Below are 13,219 nucleotides of genomic sequence, written 5' to 3' on the forward strand. Positions count from 1 at the left end.
GGTTTAGGCTTATTAGATTTATATGCCGCTCTTCTCCCAAGGACTCAGGGCGGCGTACAACATTAAAAGAAACACATAATACAAAAGTTAAAAAAATTAAATAGAATATCCCAAAGAAACCCAATTAGAATTGACAATAACACTTTTTAAAAAAAATTCGCATTAAAATTAACAATGATCAATAATTTATTTTGTTTTGTTCAGGCCAGGCTAACTTGCTGGAAAAGCCAACTTTTTAGGGCGCGTCGGAAGGATCAGAGGTCGGGGATTATACGAAGCTCCGGGGGCAGCTCATTCCAGAGGGAAGGCGCTCCCACAGAGAAGGCTCTCCCCCTGTGGGTAGCTAGCAGACACTGTCTGGCCGATGGCACCCTGAGGAGGCCAACTCTGTGAGATCGCACTGGACGATGGGAGGCTACTGGTGACAGGAGGTAGTCTTGCAGGGCCTAAGCCATGGAGTGCTTTAAAGGTCATAATTAGTACCTTGAATCGCACCCGGAAGACAACCGGCAACCATTGCAGGCCGCCTAAAAGGTCTGCAAAGTGCAAAAACCTTTTTAACAAATTTGCCTCTTCAAAATCTTGGTGCGTCTTATACTCCAAAAAATACGGGTATTTAAAGCCCTACCTTCTTCTTTTATTGTCTGTTGTGTCACGTGTTAAAAAAAGGTTAGGATACTGATGGTTTGGCCATCATCTTGACTTTTTTGCTTTCCTTCTTGGGGTAATGGCTGAGTCATGCAAAGAATAATTCAAGGTTTGTGTTAGAATTCTTCCCTGTCACCATCTTAATAGGAAATGTTTTCTTGTATATGAGGCATTAAATGGCCACATGATGGCAGCATAAAACAAAACATGCTGAGAGCTGCTTTATTTGAAGGGCTGGGTAATATTAAATGTGCATTTCACCTTCCTAGTGGGCGCTCAGAACAGTATTATTGGGATGAACTGCCAAAGTGGTAAAGGTTTTGAGCCGGTTGATTTTTAGGATGAAAGGAGGCTTCTGCCAAGGAGTGTTCAAGAACCAGAGGCCTTTCCTGACAATTCATAGGGATGTAAAGAGTGGAACAGGTGCTCTCCTTCTTCTAATAAGAATCTTAACCTTTAGTTTTTTTATAAGATTTTAAGTCTGTTTCATTCCCCACACAGGTACAACCAAGTTGTTCATTAAGAATTTTCTAAAATGTAGCCTTTGAGGACCAGAATGTGGCGGTAAGGCTCAAAACAATATTTGTGAAAAAGAGCTCTCAAAAATCATAAAAATATGAATTCATCTGGAATTGTATACATATTTGTATACACTGGGAATAAGTAACACGGAATACATGAGACATTTTAAAATAGGTATGTGTTTGTGCTGAAAACAATGGAATCTACTCACTCTCTGGAGCTGGTCCAGTGTATCACACATTCAAATGGGGAAAAAAATGACATACATAAATCGATAAAACTTGACTTTATGGATTTGATGTGCATAGGATTCCACTGCAAAGTGCTGAGATTAGGAGTATAGAAACTGCAAAAACTAAAAGCTATGCTGCTTGACATGAGCATATGCTGTTCATTAATATTTTGTGTGGCCTAAAATTGGAGAGAAACTGCCTTGCACAACATCTTACAAACTTCACAGATGAATGGAGTAGTATAATTTTATTCTCCACATCACATTTGCTCTAATTTATCTAAGAACCAGTATTCAGAGTTCCCTTGTGATTTTCAAGATCAACTGAAATATAGATTCAGAATAATTACACATTAAAATTACATGAAAACATACCAGTGCTTTTCTATCTGAAAAGGAATATTTTTAATTCTGTATAAAAAGGAAAACATAAAGATTTACTATTTGGACTTAAGTTTGTACTGAATGCTTGTACAACCTTTGTGCACATATATATATACATATACATAAAGCAAACTTCAACTGTATTTTTTTTTTCATAGAAAAAGTCAAACTGCAGTTGATAGCCTTGAGTCACAATGCAACACTTTGAGAGATATTAGAATATACAGAACAAAACAACATGGAGCATCCTAGAACATTTTTGAACGTTCGTCATTTATGCAGTGGATAACAAGGAGACAGCCTCATGATTTATTGAATGAATACAGAATGCAGCATCTTACAAGTTATAGATGAGTTACAATAGGCGTAACTTCTAGACTGCTCCAAATTTATATTTTTAACTGTCTGAAAATAACTGTGAACTATCTAATAAATCAATTTATATATAGCATGGATCCCGAGAATTTAGTAGAAAATGCAGGGATATTTTTCAAGAGGCACAACTCAGTTCAGGTGGAAATTTGATTTGTCTTGATATGTCTAATTAGAGCCCTAGGAATTTGAAATGGCTCTTCCAATATAAGCCAAATCTCCCATTTATCTCACTGCAGGGAAAGAATGATTGGCAGATGAATTAATTTTAAGAAAAGGTGCATATCCTTATTGATTTTACTGAGGAGCGTCTGATAACCATCTAAAAATCGTAAGGTCAAGAGTCCAAATCATTGGTGTTTGGTCTAATAAAGCAAAATTCAAAAGCAGGATAAGAAAAATAGAGGCTGCAGACAAGAAATCATGGGGAAAAACAGAAGAAGAAAAAGGAAGGCTTTTTAACCTTTATTTTTTAAAGCTCCACTTTTCATGAATAGGTAGAGGGCAACATTGGCAGAAATGGGTAAATAAATAAAATAAAAAATAAACAAATGGGTAAGAGGCAAAAAGAGAAGATGAACAGGGCAAAGCAGGAAGTAAACAAACAAAAACCCCATGGTTTAAATAGTCAACTTACTGAAAATAGAAATAGCATTATTTCAATCATTATGAGATAAGAACTCGAAAAGGATATGAATGTACCAAAATCTTGATAGCTATTTTTCTAAGAGGGTTGAAAGGAGTTAACAGGTACACAGCAGACGTGGCACTGAATCGGAAAATTGCCTTCCCTCTATTCAATACTATAAATGTCTAGAAAAAAAGCAACAGAATTAATGGAGAAAATTGGATTCAGAACCTGCAAAATGAGTTCTGCATTGGTCTATCTATCATATATACAAAAGACATTATTAAAGTAGCAGTTACAAATATAGAAGGTAATTTATCTGTCCCCCCAATATAATTTTGTTCATTCATATCTATTTATGATTCGAAGTGGGCTCATCAACTAAGCAGATCCTTTTTTTAACATGGACCCAGACTTATGCAACCAGATAAATATCTAAATATTGTAGATTAAATTCAGGAGCAAAACCTAGATTTTGACATCCTGAAAAAAGCTCTTTCCTTCTATTTTAGACTAGTTTCTCACCAGCTTCAGCATAAGTAACCCAGCAGTTTCCTCCCCCACCCCAACATCTTAATCTATTGAGATCAATGGATTAGACAAGTCCAGTAATGCTGCAGAGTTCTTCACTGCCCAATAAGGAAAGCTCATTAAAAACTTTTTTTAAAAAAATCAGGACATGAGTCTCAACAACTGAAAGGTATTGTATGCGTTCTTGTGAAGCTGCACTTGGTGCTATATATATCTATATATCTATGTTGTATTTGTGCTGATAAATAAATAAAGGGAGACTAGTATAGATCTATTTCAAGCTATTTAGCTCTCATCAGCTAGCCATACCCTTACTGGGATTCGAACCTGGGCTGTATTACATATTAGGCAGATGTGTTAACCCCTAAGTCACAGGCTCTCCTCCTTTACCATCTATATATCTATATGTCTATATGTCTATATATCTATATCTATCTATTGCTATTGCTATTGCTATTGCTATTGCTATTGCTATCTATCTATCATCTATCTATCTATCTATGATAGATATATAGATATAGATATAGATATAAAGATATAGATATAGATATAGATATAGATATAGATATAGATATAGATATAGATATAGATTTAGATATATAGATATAGATATATAGATATAGATATATAGATATAGATATATAGATATAGATATATATAGTGCACCATGCTTATACTTCACCTTGTAAGTGTGGTTATTATACTTTTTAAAATTTTTATACTTCCAAAAATCTCTGTAAAAATGTACTCATGCAATATATGGAGTGTTCTGTAAATCCAATATACAGATAGGTACTCTAATTTTACTAGAGTTTGGGAAAAATTGTAGTGAACATATTCTGCTTTCCATTTCAGATTCCCATCAAATTCCACCAATTTCAGGACATACTCTGTATTTGGTAAGCAAATTGATAGAGGAACTGTGATTGTGTTCTCCATTGAAAGAAGTGAAGAAAAACTGTATATAACCTCTGCAGAGATGTATTATTTGTTGTGTAGAATTAATAAGTTGGGGCATGTAGCAGATACAGCGTTGGCTTAAGTCACCTGGTAGCTCTCATCCATGAACTAAAATCCTGAATTTAAAGTTATAATTATCCTACTAAGATGTAGACAGATGGTAAGTATCATCTGCATATTGATAGTATCTCACTCCCAATGAATCAATGACCTCTCCTCATAGTCTCCTGTATATAATGAACAGCAGGAGAGGAAGGATATTCACCAGTGACTACCGGATGGCCTGATTTCTATTCCCCATCCATCACAGATTGGACCTGCTCCCTCAGAAAATAAAAGGCAGCACATTTAACTCCCAGTCCTCTAGGCAGTCTAGCAGGATAACCTAGCTAATAGTATTAAACAACCCTGAGAGATATAAAAATACCAGAATGGATGTATTTCCTCAAAGTGTTGAAGGTCATCCACCAGAATAAAATGCATTTTCATCCCATAACTGAATCTAAACTGAGGGTATGAGCACCCTATTCACTTCATCAGAGTTCACAGATCAAAAGGAGTCCTAGATAATATTGCTGGTGATGCCTCAGGCACACACTTCTGATTGAATAATTAAGATTACAGAGAATGTGAGCAATGTTAACAGCAAAATCTTGTACTAATAAGTCACAAGACTTTCTCCTGTTCTTATTTCTCTATCTAGAAGCAGTCAAGTTTAAACAAGTTCCTCCCCACACTTAAAGTCATAGGAGGTAAGCTTGACTATACAGGTATTCCTTGACTTACGACCATTCATTTAATAACAATTCAAAGTTGTGACAGTACTTAAAAATGTTAAGACTGATTCTTGCATTTATAACTGCCACAGCATCCCTCTGGTCATGTGATCAGAATTGGCAACTGACATGTATTTAGAATAGTTGCAACATCCTAAAGCAGTGTTGGCTAACCTTTTCAGCACCGAGTACTGATAGACTTGGTCTTCCGGTTTCTGGCATGCATGCGTGCCAAAAGACCAATTGGCCTGCTGTATGCATGCACTGGAAACCAGAAGCTCAGCTTCCTGGCGCACGCATGCACATCGGGTAGCTGCTCTTCCAGGTTCCAGCGCTCTCATGTGCACGAAGACCAGCCGGCCAGCATGCATGTGCACGCTGGAACCCAGAAGAGCAATGGGCGATGGCTGGTGTGCCTGGAGAGATGGTTCTGCGTGACACTTCCAGCATGCATGCCATAGGTTCACCATCATGGTCCTAGAGCAGTGGTTCGCAAACTTTTTCAGTCCACCGCCCCCTTGGTGCTACAAACTGATCCTCAGTGCCCCCCACCCAGTGGTGGAATTCAATTTTTTTTACTACCGGTTCTGTGGGTGTGGCGGGTGGGGCTGGGGGTGGGTCATGTGACTGGGCGGTTTGCACAATGGAAGGAAGATAGTAACAGTAAAATTCAAAACTGTAACAATTAATTGCACATTTATTCAAAATCCAATTTAAAACCTTTTTAGTTAATGTTAAATCAACAAAATTGTTGAACATGATCCAGTGATACCAGGTTTTCAAAGTCTGATAGTCATTTATCAAGAACCTTAGTAACTAGTAAACTCAGTAAAATTTAGTAACTACTTCACTGTTCAGTAAATTTTTAATGTGATGGATGGGCTTGATGAAATGATATCAGTTTCCCAATGTCTGCTTTTAAGTCACTTAGCAGGAGTCTTAAATCATCACGTTCAGTAATCTGGAGTCGATTTCTTTGCTTGGAGAGAAGTTGGATGACCACACTGAAGCCACGTTCCACCAAATATGATGTTGGAAATGCAACTGTCTCCTTCCCACAGCCCTTTCTTACTCTCCTCTCTCTCCATCTTTCTCCCTCTCACTTTTTTTCTCCCTCCTGCCCTCTCTCACTTCTTTCCTCCTTTTCTTCCTCTCTCTCTCACTTTCTCCCTTCCTCTCTCCTTCTCTTTCTCTCCCTTCCTCTCTGCCTCCCTCCCTCTCTCCTCCTCTCCTTGTGAAAAAAAGAAATAGCTTGGCAAAAAAGAAAAACCTTTTCCCCTCCTCCTGGCTGCTCTATTGCCCTCCTCCCCTGCTCTGGATTTTAAACTGAATGCTAGGCTGAGCTCTGCAAGGGAGAGCCCAGATGGAGGGAAATAGCTTGGGAAAAGAATTGATACCTTGGCTGGGGCATGTGGGAGACAGCTAGAATAGAAGCAAAGGAAAACTCACCGGGCAGAGATCTGCTGGGCTATGTGGTTGAGATAAGCGTGGGAACCAGGGAGCAGCAGCAGCAGCACCTGTGCCTCTAGGCAGGCGAGGTACGAAAAGGAGTACGGAAAGCCTCTTAGCACCCCCTTGCCTCTTACCGCCCCCTAAGTCATCCCACCGCCCCCCAGGGGGTGGTACCGCCCACTTTGGGAACCACTGTCCTAGAGTCATGTGATCACCATTTGTGACCTACCAACGGGGCTTCCAACAAGAAAAGGTAATGGGAGAAGCAGATTTGTTTAACAACTGTGGTGATTCATTTAATAACCATGGCAAATACTTAATAAGCACATCACTTAGGGACAGATGTTTTGGGTTCAGTTATGGTGAGAACTACCTGTAGTTTATACTCAAGCTCAGTCGGATTATGATACATTTTAGCCTACTTTCCCTTCACTGGCACTACAATTGTTGCACGTCTTGTCCCATAAGTCCTAGTAAAACAAAGAACACCTGCAACTCCAATCCCAGTGTCAACCAGTATAGAAAGAGGATGCTTGGGAAGAATCATACTAAGCATCCCAATTACCACCTCATGCCAGATGTCCACCAGGCACTCAGTGGAACAGCCTAGCACAGGGGTTCTCAACCTGTGGGTCGGGACCCCTTTGGGGGTCAAACGACCCTTTCATCGAGGTTGCCTAAGTCCATTGGAAAACACGTATTTTTGATGGTCTTAGGAACCGAGACACCAATTTTATGGTTGGGGGTCACCACAACATGAGGAACTGTATTAAAGGATCGCATTGGGAATGTTGAGAACCACTGGCCTAGCAGATGATATGAAACTCACCAGAAACCTTCCAGAATCAATCACAATCCATTAGATCTTCTTCATGGGCCCATCTACCCTGTAGTGAGTATGAGCAGTGAAAATGCCATCTGGACCAGGAAGTGATTTGACTATGTTAAAGGACTCAGTCTAATGTCATCCATATCCATACTAATTATTCTAAGTTAAAGATGTGGTCCAATGTCTGCCGGGGTGATTATGTGCCTGATTATATGCTAAAAAACTCCCTCTACTTCTTCTATTCAGTGGAGTTAAAAATATTAACTCCAGTCTTTTGGAATTAAAAAAAACCAACCTGCTAACTGAGTTGTATAAAAAGGAAGCTTCTTTTACTTTTACTTTTTGTTTAGCTCTTAGCAAAATGGCTCTAGTCAGAATAAAGAAGTGGACTGAAGTTTTGGAAGCTACTCATTGAGCAGGATTTGATATGCATCTACTGAGGGTATAAAACATGTATCTTACTGTTCTTGTATATTTTCTCATAGAAGAAATTAGAAGGAAAAATAATGTTCTGCTTTAAGGCTTACAATGGCCTTCTCCAAATGCTGTGTTAACATATAGGATTCCTAGAAAACTTGACCTTCCCCTTTCTGGCTATGAATTCTGGGAGATGAGCATGTGAAGGATACCAGGCTGGAGATGACCAGACCAAAGAATTATTTTAATTTTAGTTCAATTGAAAGCAGGATTTTCTGCTTGCAAGAATTTCTTTTCTTTTCTTTTTTTATAGCAGAGTCAGAATCAGGTGGCTCTAAGGCTACAGATCAAACAGCCACCCAGATAGCTGTAGGATAGTACAGAAACCAAATCAAGCATTTACATCCTTACTGGTATGAAAAGAACTAAACCGGAGGGCAATTGCTAAACAGATTCAATCATTTAAAAACACTGATTCTATAAAATGAAGATTTGTTGCAAATGTCATGTAATTTTTGTTAAATATTTTTTCCCTAATCGTTTTCCTCCAGTTGTGTAAATACAAAAGATATAATAAAACTGCTTCACAATAATGGGGCGGGGTTATGGAATAACATATTTACAGTATTGTAGTATTTTCTCCAAGTAATGCTTTAGTTCAGTGGTGGGATTCAAAAGTGTTTACTACCGGTTCTGTGGTTTGGTGGGTATGGCATGGCTTGGCGGGCGTGGCAGGGGAAGGATGCTGTAAAATCTCCATTCTCTCCCCACTTCAGGGTAAGGTTACTGCAAAATCCCCATTTCCTCCAGCTGGGACTCGGGAGGCAGAGAATAGATGGAGCAGAGCCAGTCAGAGATGTTTTTTACCAGTTCTCCGAACTACACAAAATTTCCACTACCAGTTCTCCAGAACTGGTCAGAACCTCCTGAATACCACCTCTGCTTTAGTTGTGAGGATAAATGAATGAAAATAGTAATCCATATTTAGGAGATAATAATCTGAGGTATAGACGTTGTCCTCCAATATACTGATTAAAGAGGACTCTGCAGAATCCCCCCCCCCTTCCCAAATTCTGTGTTAAAATCCCAGCAGAGGACTCACTTTTTTGTTAACGTAATATGGGTCCAGGTCCTCCAATGGCTCAGACACCATTCCCGGAGGTATGTCTCCATATATAAAGGGCAGGGATTTGCCAGCTTCCAAATCGCTATTCGGTTTTGGTCCATTTTCATCATCATCGACGTCTTTGCGTTCTTGCTTGGACTTCTTCGCCTTTTCCTCGGCAATGCGTTGTTCAATAGCTGCCAGTGACTCTTTCGTAAAAAAGTTGAAGCTGTCAGGTCCTGGTGGTACCAGCACTGACTGTGCCATCTTTTCATCCTGCAGCTCTTAATTACAAATGTGCCCCATGCATAAAAAAATGCTAGGATACAGAAAAACATAATACAAAAAATTAGTGTCATGCTCTCCAGATCAACACAGAAATGCTTGCTTATTATTTTCTTCAGGATCGGCTAGGTTACAAATGGGAGACTAGGCTTTCTTGTCCATTTATTTATTGATTTTCTCAGTTTTCTTCCTCCTTTTTATATCTTTTAAACGAATCAAATCCGTTCTCAGGAAACGCAGTTTTCTTATGAACAGCAATAAATAGGCAATGATGTAAGGAATGTTCTACACCAAACACATTGTTTTCTTTTTTTAAAAAAATAATAATAGTGTACAACAGCTTTCTTTGCAATGCACAGCACAAGTGACCAACCATATTTTAGTTTACAATGTTGTGTAAATACAGACAGTATTTTATTAGGACACTTCTAAATGCCAGCATTTCTGTCTGTCTGAATTCAGTATATAAATAGTGATCTATTTGGTGATTAGAACATGATAAGCACAGCAGAAGTGGGTTCTGCCCGGCATTACTGCCGGTTCGCTCATACATGTGCTGAATGCAAGCTATACGTGCATGCACACAGTTCAATAGAAATTGTTCTGTGCATGCGCAGAACTAAAAAAAAAAATATGGTGGTGGCAACGACGGCAACCAGGGAACCAGTTCGGAGGAGTGTCCAGCCTGGGTCGCTGATGGTTCTGTGACCCTGCCCGGCATGCCATTACTGGTTTGGCCGAACCGGGCCGAAACCGGTAGGAACCGACCTCTGAAGCACAGGCATATTTATATATCTGTAACTGCCGGAGTACAGCCAGCCAATAACTGATCACAATAATTCCAGGATATTAAATGAGTACCTCATTTAACACCTTCTAGCCTAAGTCGAAACGTATTTTCTGTACCCTTATAATAAATTGCTGGTATTCTTTGGTTTATACAGTCCCTACCCCATTGCAAACATCTATCGTCTTTAACATTTCTAATGCTGACATACCAGCAATACTGCATTTCCTTTGCTAACCATCATGATCAGATCCTAGAAGGTAGGAAGATGGAGTGGATAAAAATCTCTCCAATTAGAACTCAGATAATCGTTATAGAAGTAAAGCAGTAATAACCATGGAATTTTGCAATAGATGTAGCTGGAAAACCTACTGCCTAATTTCAGTCAGTGAAAGTTACAGTAAAAGGCAATATGTGATGGAAAAGTGAAGCGTAATAAAATATATGATCAATTTGATATATCTGGATGATACCATAAATAGAAAACATTTCTGTCCCCAGCAATCTAGAACTCATAGGGTTATCAGTGCATGTAATATAGATGTTTGTATGGGTAAGATTATCATTCCTGCTGTCAAGCAAAACCAAGCATTTAATAGTGAGTGCCATACCATGTGCACGAATCATACAAGTGGCAAGAAAATAGGAGCAGTCAGGCATAACACAGGTTATGTGGACAATAAACACAGGATCAATCAAATGATTCAAATGTCTATACATCAATGCACAGAGTATGGGGAATAAACAGGGTGAAGTAGAAATTCAAGTAAATGAGGGCAGATACGATATTGTTGCCATTACAGAAACTTGGTGGGATGAAACCCACAAATGGAACATACAGCTAGAAGGATTTAAATTATTTAAAAGAAATAGACCAAATAAAAGAGGAGGTGGAGTTGTACTATATATAAGAAATAACTACATCTCTACAGAAATAGAGCACAACAATGATGAGAACTATCTTGAATGCATTTGGGTCAATATTAAAGTTGGGGGGGAAACGGCATTGTCATAGGTCTATACTACAGGCCACCCAACCAAGCAGAGGAAGTAGATGCACTTTTTGCTAGTCAGCTAACTAAAGTATGTAGGAAGCACACCACAATAGTAATGGGGGATTTTAACTACCCTGACATCAACTGGGAAACAAACTCTGCACCAAGTGGAAAATCCAACAGGTTCCTAACGAACCTAGCAGATAACTTTGTTTCCCAAAAAGTAGAGAAGGGAACAAGGGGATCGGCCATATTAGACTTAATTCTCACTAACAGAGAGGAAATGATAGAAGGTGTTGAAACCACAGGAACCCTGGGGGCAAGTGACCATGCAATATTGGAATTCAACATTATGCAAATACAAGTAGTAGAACAAAGTCAAACTAGAGTCTTGGATTTTAAGAGAGCTAATTTCAATAAACTTAGAGAGAACTTGGAAAGAATTCCATGGATGAGAATCCTCAAGAAGCTTGGAAAATTTTGAAAAATGAGATTACAAAAGCTCAGTCTAGCACAATACCAAGGAAGAAGAAAAATAACAGCTCCCAAAAGAAACCAGCATGGCTGCATAAAGAACTCTCTGGCAAATTGAAAGACAAAAAGGATAAATATAAAAAGTGGAAAGAGGGGGACATAACTAAGGCAGAATATCAACAAATAGCCTGAGCCTGTAAAGATGAAGTAAGGAAAGCTAAGGCTCACAATGAAAAAAGGCTTGCCACAAAATTAAAAAATAGCCCAAAAAAGCTTCTTCCAAGACGTTAAAAACAAGAAAAAGTTTAAGGAAACAATTGGTCCATTGCTGGGAGAAAGTGGCAAGAAAGGTGACAAGCAACAGGGAGAAAGCAGAACTTTTTAACTCATTTTTTTTGCATCTGTCTTTACACAAAGGGATAAAACAGTCCAACCTATCAAAAACAGCACCACAAAAATCATATTAGGAACACAAATTGAAATAGGGAAGAAAATGGTAAGTGAGCACCTGTTTACCCTAGACGAGTTCAAATCACCAGGACCGGATGGATTACACCCCAGGGTTCTGAAGGAACTGGCAGATGAGATCTCAGAACCACTGAACTATATCTTTCGGAGATCCTACCAGAGGACTGGAAAAGAGCTGATGTTTCCATCTTCAAAAAAGGAAAAAAAATAGATTCAGAAAACTAGAGACCTATCAGCCTGACCTCAATACCAGGAAAGATTCTGCAAAATATAATCAAGCAACAAATTAGTTAACACCTAGAAATAAACAAAGTAATAGCCAAAAGCCAACATGGGTTTGTCAAAAACAGATCATGCCAGACTAATCTTATTGCATTCTTTGATAAAGTGACAAAATTACTGAACCAGAGGAATGCCGTCGATATAGTTTACTTGGACTTCAGTAAGGCATTTGATAAGGTAGACCATAACCTACTACTAGATAAAGTAGAAGAATGTGGGTTGGACAGCATCACCACCAGATGGATTTGTAACTGGCTGACCAACCGCACTCAACGTGTAGTCCTCAATGGAACTGCATCTACATGGAGGGAAGTATGCAGTGGAGTACCCCAAGGCTCTGTTTTAGGCCCAGTACTGTTCAACATCTTCATCAATGATTTGGATGAGGGAATAAATGGGGAACTCATCAAATTTGCAGATGACACCAAGCTGGCAGGAATAGCCAACACTCCAGAAGACAGGCTTAAGATACAGAAGGATCTTGACAAACTTGAACATTGAGCACTATCTAATAAAATGAAATTCAATGGTGAAAAGAGTAAGGTTCTACATTTAGGCAAGAAAAATGAAATGCATAGGTACAGTATAGGTGTATACTTGCTCAATAGTAGTAACTGTGAGAGGGATCTTGGAGTCCTAGTGGACAACTATTTAAATATGAGCAGTGTGCAGCAGCTGTCAAAAAAGCCAACACAGTTCAGTTCTAGGCTGCACAAACAGAAGGATAGAATCAAGATCTCATGACGTGTTAATACCACTTTATAATGCCTTGATAAGGCCACACTTGGAATACTGCATTCAGTTTTGGTCGCCACGATGTAGAAAAGATGTGGAGACTCTAGAAAGAGTGCAGAGAAGAGCAACAAAAATGATTCGGGGATTGGAGACTAAAACATATGAAGAATGGTTGCAGGAACTGGGTATGTCTAGTTTAATGAAAAGAAGGACTAGGGGAGATATAATAGTGTCCCAACATCTCAGGGGTTGCCACAAAAAGAGGGAGTCAAACTATTCTCCAAGGCACCTGAGGGTAGAACAAGAAGCAATGGGTGGAAACTAATCAAGGAGAGAA

The 13,219-nt window shown here is 38.9% G+C and overlaps 1 protein-coding gene across 1 annotated transcript in view; it reads right to left on the minus strand.

Annotated features, from left to right (window-relative positions):
• SCN2A (sodium voltage-gated channel alpha subunit 2) overlaps window positions 1-13,219 on the minus strand; it is a 119,553-nt gene that overhangs the window by 56,324 nt on the left and 50,010 nt on the right. Inside the window, exons 2-3 of the mRNA XM_087709610.1 lie at window positions 8,854-9,175; window positions 2,853-2,971 (exon numbers count right to left, since the gene is read on the minus strand). Of these exons, the coding sequence (XP_087565736.1) occupies window positions 2,853-2,971; window positions 8,854-9,123 (389 nt within the window). The 5' untranslated portion in view covers window positions 9,124-9,175. The remainder of the gene's footprint in view (window positions 1-2,852; window positions 2,972-8,853; window positions 9,176-13,219) is intronic.

This window comes from Thamnophis sirtalis, unplaced genomic scaffold, assembly GCF_051295495.1.
Source record: "Thamnophis sirtalis isolate CommonGarterSnake01/CBP01778 unplaced genomic scaffold, rThaSir2_p1.2 scaffold_1, whole genome shotgun sequence".
Taxonomy (NCBI): domain Eukaryota; kingdom Metazoa; phylum Chordata; class Lepidosauria; order Squamata; family Natricidae; genus Thamnophis; species Thamnophis sirtalis.